Consider the following 25,077-nt stretch of genomic DNA (forward strand, 5'->3'; position numbering starts at 1 on the left):
TCATCTCTTTACTAGCTGAAAAGTTTAGTTCATCATCGGCCCAGTCGTCAAATTGAATTTCTTTTTCTTATTTCTTTATATGTTTTAGTTGGGCACAATTTTTTGGCTTCCTTGTGGTAAAGTAATTTGAAAGAGCTTCATACTCTTTAATGACAGAACCTAGATCCATAATTTTTATATACAAATATTGTTTGTACAGTATTTTTGCCGCCCTCTCATCATGTGCCGCCCTAGGCAACTGCCTACATATTGCCTAATGGATAAAGCGGCCCTGGGTTCAAGGCATTGCTACCGAACTTAAAAACGTTTGGGAAAACTTGTAAATGTCTGGGTGAACCGGTTGTGTGGGTGTACCAGTCCGGGTCTGCATCACATCATACAAAATAAAACAAAAATACAAAATCAACAATCTTTTTAATAATTATTAATATAATAAAATAGCAATAACACACGCAAATAAATAACGTCATAGACAACAAATATTTACACCACAATTTACAAATTAACTTTACCGCGAAACTGCATAATATATTTTAAATAATCGTGGAACAAAATTTTAAGGCGGAAGTTGACATCACTAAATATGAAGTTTATAAATGAAGATACATAGTTATTATTTTTATAACTGTATTTAAGTGTAGACTATATTTTAAAATACATTTTATTTGGAAATTGTTTGGGGAAGACATTGGCTTTTTATGAACAGTTGGTATATTATATTATTATTTCTTGCTAATAAAACAGGTATACAGTGATGAGCGCGCTAATAACCGACAAAATAACGCAAAAGATGGAAAACATATTAAGTTGTGAGATAAAAAGAAATGAGAAACCTATAAATTTACATTCTATTTATTGTTTCCCATCTTTAGACGTATCAGACAGATGAGTAGGTATGTCGACTAAAACTGTCACTGTCACAGTGACATTATTCTGCCGGTTATTAGCGCGCCCATCACTGTATAAATATTACCTAACCTAGAAAACTGGATAGAATCTGGAAAGTCGAAACTGATTACAAAATAAAATAAAGGTACTTATCGATATATGATACACAGTAAAACTTCTAAAAGTGACCACTCCTATAAAGTGACCACCTGTGTATAACGGCCGATTCTGATTCCCGGTTATAGACAGGATTACATTTTCCCAACAGGATAATATGAGACATCAAACAATAACAGTTGCTACTAGGTTTCTTTATGACTCTCAAGGCTACGTTCCTTCCTGATCACCTAAACCTCCTGATCTTTCATTCTTTGGATATGAGACAAACTTAGAAGAATTGAGGAGTGTGAAGTAGAGAGGGACCACAATTTATTCATTGACCTGCTTTATGGGTAAAGTGTTCTTCTTAACGTGCCCTATTAAGTCCCCTTGAAGTTGGCGATTAACATGGCGAAACTGTCTCTGTCTCGAGCTATTCTAAATAGTTGCTCTGCTTTCTTTATACCTGTCCACTCCCTGATATTCTTCAACCAAGAGGCCTGCTTTCTACCAATTCCTCTGCGTCCTTCTATTTTACCCATCATAATAAGTTGAAGAATACTATATCGGTCTCCCCTTACTACGTGTCCAAAATAGGCCATCTTTCTACATTTGATATTATCAAGCAGCTCGCGAGTAGCATTTGCTCTCTTAAGGACTACCACATTTGTCAGTATAGCCGTCCATGGTATTTTTAATGTACATCTGTGCAGCCAAATTTCAAAGGTTTCCAAACGATTAATGGTGGATATTTTTAATGTCCATGCTTCGACGCCATATAAGAGGACTGACCAAATGTAACATTTAATCATACGCTTTCGAAGTTGAAGTTACAATTTATCATTATAGAAGAATGTCTCGATTCTACATTTTATCTCTTTATCTGGATCTAATTGTTCAGTAATATGGCAACCAAGATATTCAAAACTAGAGTCTCTTTGAATTATTTGACCATCAACATATAACCGTGAATCTTAATGTGCTAAACGGCTAAACACCATATATTTTGTTTTGAACAGTTTACGTTTAGGCCAAACTCTTTTCCCACTTTGTCAATCGCTTTTAAAAAGCATTGTAATCCATTCATGTCATCACTTAAAATAACTGTATCATCTGCATGTATGATTCTTTTTATCAGAATTCCATTAACTGTCACGCCCCATTCCAAATTATGCATCGCTTCTTTAAATAGTCTATTTGAATATAAATTAAGTAACAGTGGGGACAGTATACAAACCTGTCTGACACCTCTTTGAATTTTACATGTTTCTGTTGATTTTCCATTTGCGCAAGCTATCATTTACGTCTCGATTATCAACTCCTTTATCCTTTAATATCGTAATTAATTTGTGATGTAGTACTCGATCAAAGGCCTTCTCATAGTCAATAAATACAGCAAAGACGTCTTTCCTTTGATCTCGGCATTTCTGCAATAATACATTTAGTGCAAAGAGTGCGTCCAGGGTTCCCAGTCCATTTCTGAAGCCAAATTGTGTTTCATCCTGGTCTTCTTCACATTTATCTCTGATTCTACTGTGGATAATACGTATAAATATTTTCAGTGTGGCTCCTAAGGCTTATCATTCTATAATCGCTACAGTTTTTAGGACGTTGTTTTTGGGACGGTTATGAATCCTGACTTTAACCAATCTTCGGGGATATCACCAGTCGAATAAACATCATTGAAAAGTTTGACCAGTATTCCAATGTTTTCCACATGAATGAGCTTTAACATCTCTGTCGGTATGTTGTCAGGACCAAGGGCTTTCTTGTCTTTTGCCAATTTTATAGCATGTAGTATTTCTGGTCCTTCACCTTCATCTAAAGACTCCAGTTCTTCGGGTCTATCATCATAATACAGTTCATTTATATAATTATACCAGGTTATTCGAATTTTGTGTACGTCTATTTTATTATTTTTCCCAACGAATCGGTTATAGTGTGTAGAGTTTTCTTATGATAAAGACCAGCTACTTCTTTAACTTTTTTAAACATATTAAATGTATCATGTTTTTCAATCAACTCTTTTAATTCCTTGCATTTATCCTCCACCAGGTAAAGTGTAAGAAAATTATTGTGGAATATTGATTATTTGACGTAAGTAATATATAAGACCATTTATTTGCGAAAAAAATATCGTTGATTGGGAAGAATAGTATGATAAGTCAAAAATCGTTCATTTTTAGTTTATATCAAAAAACTACTCAGAATGAATAGATCTATCATGGAGAAAAGTATTGTAAGTGCAGTTTAAACGACAAGCACTAGAGAGCTCTATGACCAACTATGGCATGTCCCACTTCCACACAACCGCTGTGGAGAAGACTCGGGTAACTCAGTTGTCTACAGTTCGTGCTAAGTTTAGGTCATTTTTATTTAATCAATACTATTATAAGTCAAAAGATTAACACTGCTTGCATCTTATTAGTGAATATTTTTGGAGCAAGAGAATTATATTTCAAAATATCATACTCTTCTTTAACAAGTAAGCATTTATTTTTATTATAATTTTGGTCAGTATGATGATTACAAATAATATGATACTTTTGAATAAAATAAGTACACCTCTGAATATAATTTTGCCCTAAGTATAACGTGATATTTTTAGTTAACATTATCTTCGACATAATTTAACTCAAATCCAAGAAATTATTTGGTTTTATTATTCTATTCCTTAAAATATTTTTTTTCTTACTAGATACTTAAACTAGGATTTTCGTTTCTTCTAAAACTCTTTGCAGCACGAGATTTTTCATAGATTTATTCGATTGCCCGTGTTAAATGACTTCATTTTTCAAGAAACAACAAACTGATAAACATTCGAGTGTAAGCCGAAATCTAAACTGTGGGAATTTCATCAATTAAAGATAACATTACTTCATAGGAACAGAGAAAATAAGTACCTAATACAAACCTCTCGCGTAGGTGTAAATTGATAAAAATAGCTTAGTAAGTGGTTTAAATTTCCATCCAGTGTACAGAAAAGAGTTAATAAATATGTGCGTTGATTGCACAATTTTTATGGACCTAATAGCTAATATGTATTTTGTTCTAGAAGCAAGAAAGAAGTTCTAGTTACAAGAAACTACTTTTATAAATGAAAGGTCTAAAATTGCTTCTCTCTTAGCTGAAAAACAATAGGGACAATATTTTTATATGACTGTTGATTTTGAAAACAAAGAAAACCAAAAAGTCCAACTACATATAGTTGGCAATATTTTCATATGGCTGTTGATTTTGAAAACAAAGAAAACCAAAAAAGTCCTACTATCGACGAAACCACAGGTACTGAAGATGAAATAGGACCAACGTTTACAATCAGTAGGGAGCGTGAAAAGGACAGTAGCAGCTCTTCGTCTTCCATATCAACCAGGTCTTCTAGTATTTCAGTCTTTGATAACACCTCGGGCGACCCAAATTATTCTTCCAGTACGTGTTCATCATCCTCTGATGAGTCTTCAAAGCAAACGACGACTTCCATCAGCACGTGACATTACTCTAAAACAAGCTTACAAGAAAAAAGTGGGAATGAGTGAAAAAAGAAAGCTGGCCTGCTCTCTCTTCTTGAAAAAAAATGTAGCGGTTATGCCACAATACTATAGGGATTTTTACGCTAACTTGTAGAAACTTTCACTTTTTTAATGGGGGCCCAAATTTTTTATTTTTTTATATTGGTATTGTACTATAACTGCGATTTTTTTCATTAATTGTTGTTTAAACTATAATAAAACATTTAAACTGTTCCGTTTTATTGTCCCTAATAACCTGATATTTGTGAAATAGTACAACATTTTTATAGAGAAAAGTATTATAACTCAAAATGGGGATGAAAAATATGAGTTGGGGGTGGTATATGGATTGGATGTAAAACCCATATTGTCAGTTAATACTGTAAGTTTTAACTATTCTGATAAAAAGGATATTTAATATTGTATTGCTTAAGTAATCCGATCTCATAACCCATCTCAATCTTTAATTGCCTTTTCTGTAAACCTAATGTTTTTGAAATATCATACTATTCTTCCCAATCAACGATATATAAAAATGATTTGATCTTTAATGGGTGTTTCATTTTCGATCTCTCAGGTCACAGTTTAGGTGTCCCTATAATAACTTTTTGCAGATTCTTTATTAGTTTTTTCTTCACTCTTGAATCATTGATACAGTCTCGATTTTATCTTGTAATCATTTTTAAAATTATATTTAATTAGATTAAATGTACAGTATTAAATAATATTCATGAAAACAATTATTCAGGTACAATGCATTGATTATCTTGAAAAAGGCATGGATTAGGTACGATCATGAAAAACAACTAACTTTGGAAAAATATAGCAATAGCATGGCTATTGTAGTAATTGGATTAAGATACACGAAACATATCGTATTGACGATTATCCTGTAAATGTAAAAGCAAAGAAAATAGGTACAGATTATTGTTTCATGTTACTTATAACAGTGATATTAAATAGGCAACATTATACTGTTATTTAATAAACAATTAAATGAAAGTTATTTCCTAGAAATGTGAATTTTGTATTAATATTTTTTAACCTTCATCGGGCGGCATAGGTACAATTGTAACTTTTGAGTTTTCAAATTGTGATAACCTTTTTTTCAAATAGGTAGAGACTTGAACTTTTGTGACATCTCTACATTTATCCAGTAGATTATGTGAGCTAAATATAACAAAAAAAATCCTTATTCAGTTCACAGAAGGAGGCTGAAATATTTCCTACCCCCATAAACGACGGCATAGGTGCATTTGTACCTTGTACATTTTTTTAAATAAGTAACTTTAAAAAACCATATATTTTGTATTTAAATGATAAGCTTATTTGAATCAAAATACTAAAATGAATGTTATTGTGGATTTTCGCATCACATATCATTTAGACCAGAGGTTCCCAAACTATTTTTTCTCGTAGACCCCTTTAAAAATTTACTGGTTTCGGTGGACCCCCTGCTGCTACATTTTTACCATGTTCCCAAAACTCATTCCAAATTTGAAGATATAACGATGGAAATTGGCGTCGCGGGTGAGCTCCAACCCTAAAATCATCATCATTCATCATCACCCAGCTCTTTGCGTCCACTGCTGGACATAGGCCTCCCTCATTTTTGTCCTTTTTGCTCTATTTTGAGCACTTTGCATCCAATTTCTTGACATTTTCTTGAGATCGTCAGTCCAATGAGTAGGTGGTCTTCCTCTACTTTTTTTTTCTAATCTCGGCCTCCACTCAAGTAATCTCTTCGTCCACCTCGCATCACTGATTCGGGCGACGTGTCCGACCCAGTTGCATTTCAGGGTGGCAATTCGGGAAATTACATCGCTAACTCCTGTTCTCCGTCTTCGAAAATAGTGCTAAATTCGGAGTGATAAAAATAAAGAAAAAATAGTAGGTATATTTTCTTACGATCTATTTATTAAAATGATAATGATATCAGACTTAAAAGAATTAAAATAAAACACTAATAACGTTACGTAACTTTAAATATGCAGATCAACAATAAAAAAAATCCCAATAATTTTAATGGGAGGGATGTACTTGATTGATTGACAGCAAATTATCAATATTTGGCTTTAGTTTTGTTAGGATTCCTTTTGTTGGTGTTCCTTTTTTTTTGTCAATAGGTTTGTAACTACACTAAACCTTTTTTCGACAAGGTATGACGAGGGAAACGCTATGAAAAATTTTCTCGCAATTTCCCAAAGCCCAGGATATTTTTCAGGTATTTCTGCCTGCAGACAGAATGTTTGATAGCCTTTTTTAAATTGCACCTTCAGCTCTTCATTGGTGCTGAGCTCTAGTAGTTCCTCTTGTAATACCACATCCACCACTTCCGTTTCATCAAATGGATTTATGACCCGTGGTGGTATTTCCATCATCAAAATATCTTCAAATCTGTTTTTGAAGTCATCAGCGCATTTAAATGTTGAACGTATGTCTGAATATCTTCATCAAGGCATGCTGTACGTAACAAGCACAGGACTTACACATTGTAAGCACAGGATTGTGGAATCACAATCAGTAGAATTGCATATGCAAGCAATTTGCAGCAAAATAGAATTCTACTCATCGTGGCAGTGGCGGAGTGATTTGGAATTTATTTAAACGAATTTGCATTTTTTATCATAAAGTATCAATGGAACAAATAATGTTTTAATAGAAGGGACTCAAAAATGTGATTATTAGGCATTATAATAAGTTTTTTGATTTAAGATGTTTTTGATCAAATTTTAGTGTAGAAAACATTAAAATACTGTTTTTACATTTACCCCCATTCCCAAAATACATGTTCTTCTATTTGGCTAATAATTTGCCCACAGATAGCCAAAACACAGGACTTTAAGTGGTTAAAAGAATTTGTGTAGTTTTACAATATAAGAAAAGTTACATGCAATAATATCTGAGTCCAAATTATATAGTCCAGTCGGGTTAGCATTTGATCTTGCATGTCGAGCTACCCCAGCAAGATTCTATTCTGTTTTGACGGAAATTGTTAAAAATATGGTTTCAATAATTTCTTTTATTATAAATTTTTTGTGCCGTCGATATTTTCCGAGTTATGGCGCAAAAATAGTGACAGTTAAAGCAGAATTATTGAATTATCTCGTTTATTATTAGTTTTAGAACAAAAATATACTTATACAAAAGTGGAAAGAATTAAATTTTATACAATTTTGATTTTTTTCATTTTTTGCTAAAATCAATATTTCAGGTAGTACGTATGAGGTAACTTTTCGACAAAAATGGTAGAAATTAAAATTGTTCCAAATAAATCGTCTTTACAATAATTACTACAATTTTTTTAACCATTATTTTCATAGGGCCGATATTTTCCGAGTTAATTGTACCTAATTACAGCAGCCGCCTATATTTTTGACACTTTAATTATTCCACGTATTTCTGTTGTTTTGTAAAACTATACAAATTCTTTTAACATTTAAAGTCCTGTGTTTTGGTTATCTGTGGGCAAATTTTCAGTCAAATCGAAAGACATGTATTTTGGGAATGGAGGAGAATGTAAAAAACGGCATTTTAAAGTTTTCTACACCTAAATTTCATCAAAAACTTGTTATATAATCTAAAAATAAACTTTTTAATCCAAATAACTTGTTATAATATATTTTAATGCTATTTTTAAGTCCCTACTATTAAAACATTATTTTTTCCCATTGATATTTTACGATAAAAAAATGCAAATTTGTTTAAATAAATACCAAATCACTATAAAGTGTTCGTGGACCCCCAATTACAACTTGTGCACCCCCATTTTTATTTCACGCCAACGTAGACCCCCGTTGAGTCCCTCGTGGACCCCTGGAGGTCCACCTGGACCACTTTGGGAACCACCGATTTAGACAAAGAATGTTCGTCACACACAGGTAGAAAACATACTACACAAGTATTTCTCGTTTTACGCTGTTTTTCCGTTCGTTTCAACAAAAATGACAACTTCCGGTTACTGGAGTAGATTCACGAATGTTGTGAGATACTTGAGGAGTATCTACAGCAAATACATATTCTGTTTCGACCTAGGACCATTTCTTTCTACAACACTACGAAGAAAATGACTCTTCATCATCATCCGGTTTTTACTTTGAGATTGAAATGAAGGCAACCAAATATTTTTAGAATGATCCTTCAAATATTTCCTGCTTAGTCTTTTGTTTTTTGTAATGGATTATGCTCTCGATGTATAATGTAGCATGCTAAGCCAGTTACGTCAATCATATTATAAAAAAAATCCAAGGTCCAACGCAATATTCGATATAAAATGCTGGTTGAGTATACGGTTAAATACTCACCCAACATTTTATCCATGTTATCCATCCCGCTTTGGATTTATTGTAATAATGAATTATTTCCGGCTTCGCTACTTCACTGTCTTCTACTTTTCCTGTCATATGCATGGACGAGAGTAACACTAGTGCTTTGTTCTCCTTTGGCACATATAAGAGCATACAGTAGCATCATCATTGTATGCGAAAGTGGAAAAACCAGCTCTTTCTCCATTTTCTAACTCCAACAATTTAGCGAATTCAAAACTGGTAAAAAAGTTATTTGTGGTAACATTCTGCCCATAACCTTCATAAGACGTGACCAGATCCAAAACTGTGTGTTCTCTAACGTTAACTTGTCGGAAACCATTTGCTGTTTTTCCAATAAAAAGATGATCTTGTACGAGATTTGCGTTTGATGCATCACAAGCCAAAAATACTTTGATCCCGTATTTAGCGAGTTTGGAAGGTATTGTGTAAAATTTGTACGGACTCTAAATGGAAACAATTGTTAGTCGGTGGTTATGCATTGGGATGTTTTGGAGCCTTGTTGCAAATTTTTATTCAGCATTCATATATCTCTTATGAGTGCAGCTTTATCGTTTTTTTTTGCGTTCTTCGCAGGTATTTTCGTTGTCAAATCATATAAATCTTAGCATGGTCTTGAAAGGATTACAAGACATTGCTGCGTGTATTAGTGACAGATATTCCATAATCCACACCTCGCACAAGTTTTCTTTGTTATTTCGGTGTACACCTCTTTTGTTGCCATTTCGGTAAACTAGATATATAATCACTAATATTCATGATAATTTTTAGGTATACACGTATTGACAAATACCAAACAACTAAATAGGGATGAGATATATTTTTCCAATTGAAATACAATACAATGCTATTCTTCCTAGAATTTGTTTACGACCACTATTTTCAAGATTAGTGCTGTAGTAATTTCAATAATTTACGATAGATAAGAGCGGTCACGTCATAGCTGCTTCTAATCTTTGTTTATAAATCCGTACAAGAACAAATTACCGAATACTATGACTTATTTATTGCAATATTCAACAATTTTTTACCAGTTATGCTAGTAATAAATAATATTATCTAAAAATTAACATATATTTCCCTTTACATTAACGAATTTTTAAGAAAATATACAACAGGTACAATTGTACCTATGCCGTCTGTTAACGGTGTAAAATTATGCCGCTCGACAAAGGTTCAACATCTTAAATCCCATTATATTGTATATTATTTTTGGCAGGAAAGCATGTTTAAAAACAACTCACAACAACGGTTTAACATTTTTTCTTAATATATAAGTATTGTATCAAAAGCTAATATAACAAATAATGAAATGCACTAATACTGAAAATTGACACGTTAAATATTGAGCTATAAATACGAAGACGTGATTGTTTATACAATACAGTGTTTGTTGTACATTAGAGATTCACATTCGTTACGGTGCCAGTTTAATATACTTATATAGATAATTAATTATTGTGTACGGACAAGTAATCCCTGCACAAATAATCCGGGACAAAAAATCCCCACAAATTATTCCTCGACAAAAATCCCCATAAAAATATCCGGACAAAAAATCTCCACAAAAAAGCCGGTCAAATAATCCCCACAATTTTTTTGGACGAAATATCTCCACAAAAAATTCCGGACAAAAAATCCCCAGAAATTTTTCTGGACAAAAAGTCTCCGGACAAAAAATCCCCAAAAAATATTTGCTGCCGAATAGTTCTCAAAAATTTTCCCGTGAACGCAATCGACGCAAATGTTTTTCAGTCTCAGTGTATGAGAGTAGGTAAAGCAATCGTCATGAAACCACTTTTCGGCACGAAAATAATGCTTAGCAAGTACGATTAAGCATGAATTGTAATTTCGATTACCAAATTTCGAATTCAAATTTCATATTCCAACTGGTTTTCCTCAGTACGGATTCATGCCGAAAACTTCAAATTTTACATGACAAAAGAGTGAGTTTTTTCAAAAATCGAGGAAAATATGTGGAATGAGCTAAGGCTGTGGGAATCACGTCGTTATTATTCGCTTTCTTTTTTTCTATAATTTTTCTCACTCTGTTTTGAATAACTATGTTCAAAATATTGCCTATTGGTAATGATAACTACTGGTCCTGAAAACGATAATTTTGATTGTAATGCAAAAAAACCTGTTCCTTTTTTGTAAATTTTAGGTATAAAATATTTAGTTAACAGTTTCAATTCAATGCAAACAGAAGCAACAGTTCAAAAACCTGCTTTAAAAGCTATGTCAGCTTTCAAAAGCTATATCAAAAACCATTATCATCATTATTTTTGTGCCAAAAAGCGGTTTCATGGCGATTGCTATTGCTAATATACTCTCATGCACTGAGGCTAGAAAATATCTGCGTCGATTGCTTCACGGAAAAACTTTGAGAACTATTCGGCAGCAAATATTTCTCGTCGATTTTTTGTGGAAATTTTTTGTTTGGGAATTTTTTGTCCAGAAAAAATTGTGGGGATATTTTATCAAAAAAAAAATGGGGGAAATATTTGACCGGAAGTTTTTGTAGGGATTTTTTGTCCGGGGATTATTTGTCTGATGATTTTTTGTCTGGGGATTTTTTGTGGAGATTATTTGTGGGGGATTATTTGTGGGAATTTTTTACCTGGGGATTTTTTGTCCAGGAATAATTTGTGCGAATTTTTTGTCCGGCATTAATGGTCCTAGGTTGTTAATTATAAATGTAGCAGAAATTAATATATTCATATTATTCACAAAATTTTCTAGAAATTGCTTTTTTAATAATTGACTCTGGACCAGCATTGCCAATCAGCTCCCTCCTCTATATCCATTAAGGTACGCGCACACTTGTCCGAACCGGCCGGTAATGGAACACACCACAATCATCGGCAATTTAATGTCTTTGTGTATTCAAATAACTCAGTGTGCACTTTACAAAAATGATGATTGATTACATCAGGAAATAAAGTAGCAAATTCACATTCCGTGTTTCCCTTTTCGCAAATTTGATGCACCCATTTATCATTCTTTCATTCTCTAAGCATATTTTGTTGTTCTTCTTCCTCCAAAAACTAACAACCATAATTTATGGATCTACATGTCACGAAATATGTAAATACATTAACCGAGCTCAAGTGCGCGCGTACCTATATCAACTCTTTGAAATCTTAGTCATAGTATTTACTAGTCTTTATAGTCATATCTTTACTATGAATGTTATTTTATGTTGTGTTAACGTATTTGAACTACATAAAAGAACTTCTTTGTTAAGAACCTTTCACAGTGGATAGAGATAATTAAAAAGAAAAAAGTAGAGAATTTTGTACTATATTGCCCTTGTTATGTTCTCTGGAAATAAATATGTTGTTTTAATTAACCACCTATTTTAGTTTTTAAAAACTTGAAAATATAAACATTTTAAACTGACACCAATGCAATAATACTTACAGAAGTAGTCTAATAGTTTTAAAGGCACAGTAACTAAGTCTTGAATACATTGCTTTTAGCTATTTTAATTTTAACTAATTTTAGGTGTTACAAAAGGTAAATATATAGTACATATACCCATTATAAATATGCCGGAATTGCACTCAAACCTGGATTTTCTGCGTTAATTTTTCTTTATAACATGTGACTGAATATATCATATCAGTGTATGAACAAAATTTAATATATGACAGTTATTTATTTTCTTTTATACACAAGCCAAAATTAGGACTTAAAGAATAGCATTTCCTCTCTTTCTGCGAAATAAAAAAACCTGTGTAAATTAATCTTCAAAAGTATCGTACTGTATGTATGCGAAGAATGGTAGCTAAACAAATCTTAGAACGGCGCTTATTGTGTTTAGAAATGTACAGGGCTCAGATCTGCCAGAAAATCAAGACTGGAAAATATAGACAACAACCGAATAGGACAAAATATGAAACTCAAGAACTATTATAGAAGAAATTTAAGGCAGATAACTTATTTAATATGACCATGTCCAAAGAATATACGATATACGACTTCTTAAGCAAATAATAAAGTATGTTCCGGTTGAAAGAAGGAAAAGAGGAAGACCAAAACAGACATGGTTAGAAGGCGTGGGAGAGGAATCTTCAGGCTGGAGATTGGAATGACAGACAAGAATGGGAATTCACACTAATTTTAGTTATAGTAATTAATTTCAATGAGCTCACTTGAGCCATATGATCTTATGGCATATGACAATACAAATATGACAATACAAATTACAACCCAATCGCTCTCTTACTAATAACCTCCGATATTTTAACTTTAATCGGCATTTAGATATTAACAGATCAGTAATTTAAATTTCAAATTCAATTTTGCAGTTTTCTTTTCTAGCCGTTTTACATATTTTTATGTAATTTTTATTCAACAAAATTAGAAATTCGAGCTCACATTTCCCAATTGTAACACCCATTTTGTTAATACAGTAATTACTTAAAACCATATTATACAAATTATCGATCTTTTTATTTTGTTTGGCCACGGGTTTCACATGCTTTTAGATATTCGTAAACGGAGGTATGCCTGTGCTTCTTGGCAATATCTGCAGGTGTGTTATGTTCTTGGTTTTTCATGCACGGATTTGCTCCAGCAGCCATCAATTGCTTGCAGACTGGAAGACTTCCGGAAAAGGCCGCTGCGTGTAAGGCTGTCTCTCCATTCTGTAAAAAAATATTATTGTCAATAGTGTGTTTGTTATAGGTAATAAAGTGAACTGGTTAATAAAAGTACCCTGAACAGCACACCGCAAAACATCTCAATGATACTCGACCTCTACACTATGCTTATGACAATCATCAACAAAAATATACGCTTGTTTAATAGAAACGAATTTTTGGTCCAGTTAGCCCCTGAAGCGGAAGCAATTGTAATCGGTCAACTAACGTTTGTAACGATATGCCTTCAGGACAGCGTTCGGCCGCTCGTTAGAAAAGAAGCGTACGCGATTCGATACCAGCGCAACTCCCACTAAGTGCCACCTCTTCGATGAAGCCAGGTGTGCCACAGAAATGGTATTTAAGAAGAGAACCGAGGAAGAACAATCCGTATTTGGAAGCACAGACGTCCGAAGCAACAAATAGTGGGATAAGAGTACAAAAGTGATAAGTGATAGTAGTGAGTTCGTAGCTCGAAAACAAGTGCCGAAGACAGCGTTATATACGAAAATCAAGTACCACGACCGCCTCTAAGGTAAGTGAATATTAGAAAATTACAGAAGGGTATAAGCCCCCAAAAAAATATAAATAAAATAAAAAATGGCGAAAGCCCCCAAAAAATTATAAAAAAAAAACCATAAAACACATACAAACTCGAGCAACGAGTCATCGGGCGGAGCCCACTAGGGCTCAGCACGATGACTCGGGGCCCAAGCAAGCAATTTTTAGTTCCGCGGATAAGTAAGAAAGAAGATAAAGGCATAGAGCGCATCACGCTGGCCTAGTTTTTTGCATTCGATTAGGGTACCACAATGGAATCTTATTACCCAGGATTCCATTGTGAAGAGCATTTGGCTACGATAGTTGTGCCCCCATCGCGCATCAGCGTGCTATGGGGGGGGGGAAAGGGATGGCCTGGGGCATTGGAGCGAGGTGGGGTGATCCCTGTATATACTCGGGTCAAAACACCTCGCCCCATAGAATTGTTACACCCGAATGTACTCTTTCGAGAGGGTGGACATTCCCACAGGTCGGGTTAAATCAAATTGCTTGCTTGCTTGAACAATCCGTATTCTCGATTCGGACGTCGAGTAGTAAGGTCACTGCTTGCACACCCTACTCATAACGACGAACAGCGAGAAGTTTGAGAGCATCAATTGCTGAAGTTAGCGGAGCACGGTTAGCCCTAAGGGATTAGTTTGGACCCACCGAAAAACCAACGACGCTTGGACGTGTAAACCAAAGGTAGACGGATAGTGGGGTTTCAGAGGAATACTCTGGCCCCGGGCTCGAGTGCAATACACTCGCCCCGAACTCTATCTAGTGTTCACATACGGCTGCAAGAACAAGTGCCAGTACGGGGTACAAGCTAATTTTGAAAAAGGCTTTCAACGAGGGACCTACTAGCAGCAGGGTAAACTGCACATTATCACAGGTAAATATAGTCACTGTCAAAACATCGGAAAGGCTAGGAGGGATAGGACAAGCCATCTCTATCCCTGGGATTTACCCCTCAGAACACCCTGAGGCTGGGGTGCCCTCCTACTCGCTAGACCGACATTCAAATCCAAGCTCGACATGTCTATCCGAGATAGATTCTCTGATTCCACCCGGTCGCCCCGTTCTCGGACGACCAAAGAAAACGTTGAAACTTCAAACCAATACTCTAGCCTTAAGGAAGAAGGCAAAAGACCTCCCCCAAGCGAATACAATCGCTCTCAGGCGGAGATGGATCTGGCTAAAGAAAATGCAGACCTGGCTATGGCACAAGCGAGGTTTAGACAGAGCTGTCGCCGCATGAGAGCGGAAGACCCCGAAAACCCCATGCTATTGAAGTACGATACTGAGTACCGTGAGCTTCAGGCAGCAAGGGACTACATCAAGCAAGGCGCAACTCCAAGGGAAAAAACGAATCAAAAATCCGAATCATCAAATCAACGATCCAAATCAGCATCATCTTCTCATCGATCAAAATCACAACATCGCACTTCTTCACGGCCCAAAACCTCTTCTCACACTCAATCCTCTCAAACATCAAACCAAACTTCTATACAAACCTCGCAAACATCTATTCAATCTTCTTCACAAGTACCACAACAAGTATCTGTCACGAATCAATCCCAACAGTCAAATCAAATTCCTAACAATGCTCAAGACAATTCATCTGACTTCGTCTTCCAAAGAAGACAACGCAAAACCTATGCCAACGCTGCCGCAGCAAGCTCTCGCCCACGCAACCCGAACATAGTCAACTCTATGAACAACCCTAAGATCTACGAATATCTAATTAAGGACCTACCAAAGGACCTTTGCGTGCAAAGAACTTTCTATCGTCAACTGAACGCCACTCCTCTTCTAAATAACAAAATCCACTCCATGAAAGTCCTTTCTCACGGTATCGCTCACATGCGACTATTCAATTCACTAAATGCAGAGGAAATCGAAACCACTATCCGCAAAGCCACAGGCCAGACAATGATTACGGTCACAAGCCGTACCAGGAATAATCCATCCAATTCCGACCACTCTCCGACATACCTCCTCTGCATTACTGGCGTCGAAACTGACTACTCCGAGGATGAGATCACCGCTTTGCTCACCGAACAAGACTTCCCAATCGTCAAACTGTGGCGAGTAAAATCCTACAGGCTTGGGCGAGACTCTTTGGTGGTCAAGGTGGTGACCAAATCCCTGGAAAAGTATACACAAGCACTGAGCCGGGGCATTTCTTTCGACGGTACAATATACAACGTCGAACTCCCATACAGCTCCGATCCCGTGCGTCCAACCCCGAAGTACTGCAGCAAATGCTGCATGAACGGGCACAACATCGACGAATGCCGTGAAAAAGCTTTCGTCTGTCCTCACTGCGACGGCAACCACAAATCAAGTGCCTGCCAAACCCTTGAGCAACCCAAATGCCCGAATTGCAGCGGAGACCACCCTGCATATTCAAACAAGTGTCCCGATAGACACACAGTCCCATCCTCCGCCCAAGAGATTCAACCTCTCACGGTTGAAAGATCATTTCCACCACACGCTTTGCCTTTGGAGACGCAAAATATCATACTGATACAAACAACGCTACTGTTGAACTTGATGCCTGAACTCAGGGAACAAATAGCAACAATCACCGCAAACCTGGTCAGCCAGATCTATGATCACTCAACCGTGATCCATGGACATGGCAGCCAGATTAAACTGGCCTTCAGCCCGAACAACTAAACCCCCCCTTTATGGATTTCACCCTAGGTGCAGTTAACTGTCAGGGTCTCTCCAAAAAGAGACCCCTCATCAAGAATATCCTGTCGAAACATAACATTCAAATCCTTGCACTCACAGATACTCTGTCGAAAAGCGATCCACATTTCGCAGGATATTCGATCATTCATCGAAACCGCTGTCAGGTTTCACGTGGGAACGGTATTCTAGTGAAACACGGAATACCACACAGCACAGTTACATTCCCACCAAATTTTCGTCCACCAGACGTGGACTTCCTGGCAGTTGACGTGCACATCCCCAACAACGAAACCCTCACGATAGTCTCTTACTACAAACACCCGGATCAACCACTCAACAGGCATTTGCTAGAGTATTTTTCAAGGCTCAGCAAGGCCGTGTTGATGGGCGATCTGAATTGTAGACATACACAGTTTGGTGATCACCGCCAAAACCCAGAAGGCATCCGCCTCACGGATTTTCTACTAGACCTTCCCATTTCAAGAATCACCAACACTGAATACACGTTCCTGAACGCCGCTGGGGCCTCTATTGTCGACCACATCCTAGTTACTAGTAACATTCTGGATCGGTTCGGGGATAGATGCCACATAGGCGACTCAATAACGTCAGACCACGTACCACTTCTTGTCGACACCGACATACTAATTCCAAAACAACCTAACCCTCCAAGAACTATAAGAGACTATCGTCACGCTAACTGGACTGAATTCAAAAATTTCATCACTCAAAATCTTCCAATGTTAGGCGAACTCGACACTAACGATAGTATCGACACCAGTGCAACCGAAATTGAGAACCTCATCACCGAGGCGATCACGCACGCAATTCCACTCAAACAAATAACCTATACATCATCGGCACTACCACAATACATCATTGCCAAAATCCAACAAAAAAGACGTCTTCTACGTCAATATAAGGCCAACAGAAATCCACTAATCAAAACAGAATACAACCGAATCTGCGCCAGGATAAAGAGGCTCTGACCTAACGGCTCGCCGGTGGGAAGATACTACCTCAAAACTGGACTACAGAGACGGAAGTAAATTCTGGCACAAATTCAAAGTCCTAACAAAACAAAAACTATCTCAACCTTCACATCTGTTGGTCAACAATCACATAGTCAATTCCCCAGAAGGGAAAGCTGAAGCATTCAGAAATTCGCTTCAAAACAACTTTCAAACCCCAGACAACCCGAACTTTGATCACTTATTTAAACTCAACACAGAATACATAGTAAATGTTACTCTCAATCACCACGTTCCAGTCTATGATCCTATCATGGACCCCCTCACAAACAGGGAAACGGAGAGCTTTTGCCAAATAGGTAAAAACAGCGCTCCCGGACCTGATGGCATCAACCGAAGATGCCTCAAAAAACTTCCAGAGAGTATCATCCCTCTTCTAACTAAAATATTCAATGCATGTCTCAAAAACAGCCACTTCCCTACTCCTTGGAAAGTGGCCAATACCGGGGGGTAAGTGGATGGTCTGGAGCATTGAAGCGGGGTGGAGTGATTCCTGCTTACGGGAGTTAATCCTCCTCGCCCCAATGAATTGTATCACCCGAATGTCATTCTCTAGGGGTGAGCAAGTCTCTCAGGCTGGGTTAAATCACTATGCTTGCTTGCTTGCTTGCTTTTGAAAAAAGGCAAACCCCCAACCAACGTGGAATCCTATAGACCAATCTCTTTAATCAACACTATGGGTAAAGTTCTTGAGCTAATCCTAAAAGAGAGGCTCAATGACTTTCTTGAAAACCACAATATCATACCAAAATTTCAATACGGATTCCAGTCAGGTAAATCTACCAAACATGCAATAACAGATTTCACTACTAAAGTTACTCAAACCATCAACGATGGTTCATTCGCCATAGCCACATTCCTGGATGTGCAGAAGGCTTTCGATCAGGTCTGGCATGACGGGCTTGTTCGGAAACTTCTGGACATCGGGCTACCACTACAATTTATCAAAATTGTACACTCATACCTCCACAACCGAACTGTCAGAGTGAAAATAAGTGATCAAAAGTCCACCCCCTTCACTCCACAAGCTGGAGTCCCCCAGGGTTCAGTCCTAGCACCGCTGTTGTACATCATCTACAACAGCGATATCACTAACCAAAATATCCCAGGCACTCGGCTGTTTCTCTATGCAGACGACACGGCTCTGCTCACAACAACCTCTCGATACAACCCAAGACTCCTCTTCAGAAGAGCCCAGGCTCTGTTGGACGGGGTTGGTGAATGGTGTTGTAAGTGGAGAGTCACGCTGAACGCGAACAAAACAACAACAATTGTGTTTCGCGCCCCTTCTGTGTCACATAGAATCATAATTAATGAAGACAACCAATATCCTCTGAGACTGTTGGGAGAAAGGCTTGTTGTTAGCCCGACTGCGAACTATTTGGGAGTTCTGTTCACCAGGACTCTTAACTGGGACGCAGATCTAAAGGCAACTTTAGATAGGGTAAGGAACAGGGCCAGACTTCTCAACCCTCTCTCTGGACAAATTGGCAAGACACACAAGAAGACTCTCATTCACACTTACAAGACCTTTATTCGACCCGTCATGGAGTACAAATCTTGCCTCTACTCTCTTTGCGCTAGATCAAAACAAGAGAGGTTGTTGAGCGCTGAACGTAGAATCTTACGTAGATGCAACTATGAGCACTGGCGATATCCCTCAAACGAAATCCATAACATCTCGAACATCCCCAAAATCACCGAGAGAATAAACTCTCTGAACAGGAACTTCACAATCAAAGTAATCAACGGCCCCCCCTCCGACACACAAGAATCTCTCAAATGTTCCTGTTCATCTTCCGGCCACGTACTCCACCGAAAGCCCAAACACAAAAAGATTCATTTACCGTCCGCTCTAATGCAAACATGCATTGACGAACTCCCGGTGGAGTACGAAAACATCCTCGAGGCTACCCCGTTAGCCTTCCGTACCCACCTTTAACACATCCTCTTCCCTACCCCGAACAGGGAGAAGTTGGTTTTTTGCGGTTTCCCAACTTCATTGCACAATTATACCTGTTCGCCCCAAGAAAATAGCCGCAACTATTTTCACCACTCGAACGTTCACTGTCCACGCTGCGCTCAAAACCACCTCCTGACCGCCGACGAGGGACGCAGGTTCGCCTGTCGTTGTACAATGGTTTCTAGGGAGATTGGTCTAGAGCAAAGCACGGACAGTACACGTAAATGTCTATGGAACCAACAACAATCCAACAAAACTTTCATCTCTGTTGACCTTTGGCCTTCTGGACACCACCGTCCGGCATAACCCAGGAAAAACACCAGGATACGACACTTGCCCCAGTGTGTTTTTCGGACTGTTTGCTTTTTACGCCAACACATTACATTCACTACAAACCCTGAAGAGGACAAAATCCTAAACGGGGACACACATTGAACGCATTTCTACATAGCAATTTATCCTATACAAGCAAATCAAACAATGTGATGATGAAGAACAATCGGTCTTGCGGCGATCAAGCTCTAGACTCCTTGGCTAACCAGTGTATTGAACAGGTAGGCCAATCTAGGTGGTGGAACTCTGTAGTGAAGGGATGCTCCGCTCGTAATTAAACAAGATCCGTGTAAAGGCGAAGTGAACAGTTACCGCCATCTCCGATTCAGGAGTTGTATGGGTATCTGTATAATTATTGATATTTTCATCGTGAGAGCATACGTCATTACACTGGATAGAAGTGTAATGAGGTGCAGGAATGTGCGTAATTGCTTCTTGTATTACATTAATTGCATTTTCTTTTGATAGTAATAAATACAATTTTATTTTTCTTTTGCAGACGTCCGGTAAGGGAGCTTTCTCCGGAATGGGTTGAAGATAGAATTGAACCTATTTTATTTTGTTACTTTAATTTTTAACTGTATATAAATATCCTCAATACATTTATTTTGTTTTAACCTGTGTTTATTGAGTCTGTTGTCCTGAAAGAGCTACCCGCCACACGTTCTGCAATGTTAGTTATAGTCCGTCCGCTATAACTTTTCCCATTTCATTTTCAGTCAAATTAAGTCAAAACAGAAAGTGAAACGTACGCCGATGTGTGTAGTATATAGTATACAGTATACAAACTGTATATACACATCGACGTTCGTTTCAATTTATGTTTTGACTTAATTTGATTGAAAATGAATCGTACCGCATGGGAAAAGTTATAGCGGACGGACTATATGTTTGTAAACATCACACTGATTTCCTGTCATTTGTATTTTACTGCGATTTTAAGTTTTGTAACTTAAAAATGACGTTTGTTGTTAAAAATCCGTCCAAATATAAACAGAGTGAGGTCATTCAATTTTAGACTGATGAAGGTTTGCATTCATTGCAAATTAATATGCAAACGCATTAAGTGTATGGAGACGTATGTTTTGCATATTAAATTGTCAAGCAATAGTGTCGAAAATTTAAGAGTAAAAGACAATGAGTGAAAGTGCACTGAGTAATGCATCAACAGATAGGACATGTGTGGAAGACTTGGTTAGAGAAAATCGTTGAATTTCAATCTTTCAATAGTATTGTACAAAAACTGGTTTAAAGCAACGTTTCAGCGCAATGGATTTCTCGCCTTTTATCCGAAGGCTAAAAAATTTGCGCATGGGTTTATCTTTCTAACATCTTTGGCAAGTCTCCATTTGGCAACGGAGTACCTACAGCCAAAACGGTAATAACTTTCTTTCGTCAATAATTGCTGGAGATGAATCTAGGTGTCCAGATAAGCTCTCACATGGTGTCATGTTTCTGCAAGACAATGCTCGACCTTATACTACCAAAGTAGTGGAAGTAAATCTACGATGAAAGACATGGAGGATATTAGAGCATCCACCCTATAGTCCTAATTTATTGGCTTGTAATTAACACATCTTTGGGCCACTGAGAAAAGCGCAAAACGGTAATCGTTTTCAGTCGGATGAATAAGTACAAAATGCCGAAAAATAATTTTTCGACCAACAGCCACACGAATTTTTGAAGTTATACTTCTTTAGGCGCGTTTGGGAGTAAATGTATATGTGCGCGAGTTCATCAAAAGTCTTGGTTCTGGGCGCAGCTGAAGTGTTATACGTGCTCTGATTGGGTAATTACAATGACCTGTCACTAATTGTTCAATATGTCGGTTATGGGTAAACAAATGTTGTGTATAATAGTTTTTAATGTTGTGAGAACTGAGACAAAAGCAAGTTTATAATTGTAGTGATTTTGTAAATAGTTTTTAAAAGCAACAGGTACGTAATTGTAAATATTTCAGTATTGGAATAAAAAATTACGTAGGTACCTATTTGGAAAATGTAAAATGTACCTAGCTAGTAGGTAATGCTTTGATTTACATAATTTGATTACCAACAAAATTTCTACCAATCTTCATCTAATATATTGTTTTCTTACTCTATGTTTTTTGTATTGTAATATTTAAATTCCACAAAAATCAAACTAATTCGATTAAATTCAGAACTGTCAAAAAGTTTAAACGTTCAGTTGGTCTATCTTCTCACATGACGCTCATGTTTACGTGGCTAAACAGTCAGGTGCTTAGATTTCAAATCTAACCAGCCTAATATAAGCGGGTTCGATCCTCAATGCAAATTTTTATTTTTTTGTTTTTTTTTTATTAACCGATTTTCTATTCTATTACCTAGGTACTTTTTATTAATTGTGTTCAAACTTTTTGTCTTTTTATAATTTTCATAGTTTCCGAAATAAAAATCATCAGAAAGGCTTTTTTCACTATCCAGGCTGCCAAAAAAAAGCGATCCCCGGTTAAAAATTTATAAACTAATTTTTTTTATAAAATTAAAGTAAAATTACTAGTTGATATACATTGATCGACGGTGATAAGAAAAGAGTTGGCAGGCATTAAAGAAAAATAAAAAAAATTCAAATTTTATACAAAATTCCAACTTGTATCGGTAAATCGAAATACGACTTAATTTGATTTATGCACCTAAATTAGAAATACTGCTCACCCACACATTGACAGTATCAGGCACTAAAAGGAAACGTTCTATATTTTAGTGTAACTATGAACTTAATTAAACCTTCAAACTCAGTGTGTTGTTTTGAGATTAATGTAAACCAGTTCATTGTCTTTGGTGTACCTATTAGTCATCAGTTATACATTGAAAAGAAAGTATTCAGACGTTGACCCTACGCGAAATCAATAAATCCGCTATTAAATTTCAGTACAACCACCTTTATATGGCTACCTTCAGTGTTTTACGCTTTGCTTTAACGTAGGTTTTGAGCACAGATTGTCCTGATTATCCATAATCTCAAAAGCAGGAAGATATTAGTGCACATATTACGAGGCTTGTTCAATTGAAATGCATCTTTGACCGAGAAAAAATTTATGGGCAAACATATCTACTGCAAATAATTGCCACTATATAAGGTACATATATTCCATTGTTTCACCAACCGATGCGTACAATGTTTTTTGCTCCTTGGAGCACTGTCTGGAACGTCTGGACGTACATTCACACATATAAAACATACATAAGGCCCATTATCGACTACAGAGCTGTTCTCTATACCTCAATCAACCATCGACATAATAACACCATCCTGGCTTGTGAGCGAAAAATACTCAGAAATTGCCTCAGGAAGCACTGGAGATATCCGTCGGTGTTAGTACATCCACTCAGTGCCGGATTAAGAGGGGGGCTATGGGACTATTAGCCCCCGGCGGTAAATTTTGAGAGGCGGTACGTCGCGTCGTTCCCATCACGTTTTAATTCTATATGTGGATATTTCAAATTTATGGGGTTGCAGCAGAATGTACTATGGAAAGTACTTCTCTTTTTTAGTTGCTGAAGAAATTTATGTTTTTTTCTCAGCTTCAACTTACAGATGGAAACGACTCACTGATCTATTGAAAAATTGTGGCCATACATTTGTTCCAAAAACAGTTCATTTGACTCAATGGTGAGGACGATTTAATGCATTAAAAGCTCTTAATTTATGCTATCAGATATAAAGCAAGCACTTTTAGAGTTATCCTCTAACGATTAGTCTATCCTCAAGCAAACAATTTACACGAAAATATGGCTACGTTAGAATTTGGTATTTATATTGCCTTTTGGTTCGAGGTACTGGAAAGAACTGACCTAGCGAGTAAATCTTTACAAAGCGCAAATATGGACTTACATACCTACATGTTCGTCTTTGCTCATACAACATAGCTCATTACAACATTTTTACGAGTCTCCTTCGTGATAAATGTAATTTAGTTGAACAAAAGGGGCAGCTCTTATCACAACAAACGGAATACAGCAAATAAATTAGAAGTCGCAAAAGAAAATTACAGTTTGACGAAGCAGATACAGAAGAGATTCTTACACCGCAAAATAAGATTAGACTCCAAGTGCTGCATAAAACAATTGATTATTTGGCAAATAATCTGAAATCTAGAGGAAAAGCTTATGAAGATCTTGCCATCACTTTCTCATTTTTATTTTCTCTACCTCTTTCAGAGGATAACGTGATTTTAGACAAAGTGTCGGTATTAGTGAATATTTATTCGAACGACTTGGATATTGGATACATCTCTAGCAAGTAAGTGTATTTATTAAAAACATTTTATAATGTCACTACTAGGCCAAGTTGAGTATAAAAATCCAACAACTCACAGTGCTACTTTTGTGATCGAGCTCTTGCACAAAAATAATATAATTGCAACCTCCCCAAACGTAGAAATAGCACTAAGAATCTTCTTATCGTTGATGGTTACTAACGCAACTGGTGAAAGGTCATTTTCCACTTTAAAACGGGTCAAAAATTATTTGAGAAATACGATGAAGGAAGAAACATTAAATTCGTTCGCTGTTTTAAATATTAATAATGATCTGCTTACAAAATTAGATTTTAATAAAATCATCGACCTGTTTGTAAGTAGGAAGTCCAGGAAAATTTGTTTGTAAATAATTATGTTAATTTACTTTACCTACAAGTTGTGAGTTTGTGTCTTTGTGGCTTTTTTATATATTTGTAATAAATTACCTAATAATATTAAGATAATTTTAATGATTTGTTAACCAAGACGCATCTATACCTACTGGAGAGTGGCGGTATAGTATCACCTAGCCCCCGGCGGTCCATGAACTAAATCCGGCACTGCATCCACTCGCAAAAATACCCCCTATCAACGAGAGAATCCGTTCTCTCAGCAACAAGTACGTCTCGCGCACCACGATTAACGGTAACAATAAAGTTCCATTCTCTCTAGCCAATCTTCTACAATTGGCTAGAAACGAACTTCCTGATGACTATTATGACATCCTAGAACAAATCCCCCTAATATATCGTAGATAACTTAAACTGCATCCCTACATG

General features: G+C 36.7%; 1 protein-coding gene across 2 annotated transcripts in view; it reads right to left on the reverse strand.

Moving 5' to 3' along the window:
* Positions 1-397: 397 nt before the first annotated feature.
* The window catches only part of LOC114326173 (ankyrin repeat domain-containing protein 29), a 230,792-nt gene continuing 206,112 nt past the window's right edge, over positions 398-25,077 (reverse strand). For both annotated transcript variants that reach the window (XM_028274435.2, XM_028274436.2), the window contains one exon: positions 398-13,473. In XM_028274435.2, the coding sequence (XP_028130236.2) occupies positions 13,279-13,473 (195 nt within the window). In that variant the 3' untranslated portion in view covers positions 398-13,278. The remainder of the gene's footprint in view (positions 13,474-25,077) is intronic.

Source organism: Diabrotica virgifera, chromosome 7 (assembly GCF_917563875.1).
Source record: "Diabrotica virgifera virgifera chromosome 7, PGI_DIABVI_V3a".
Lineage (NCBI taxonomy): Eukaryota > Metazoa > Arthropoda > Insecta > Coleoptera > Chrysomelidae > Diabrotica > Diabrotica virgifera.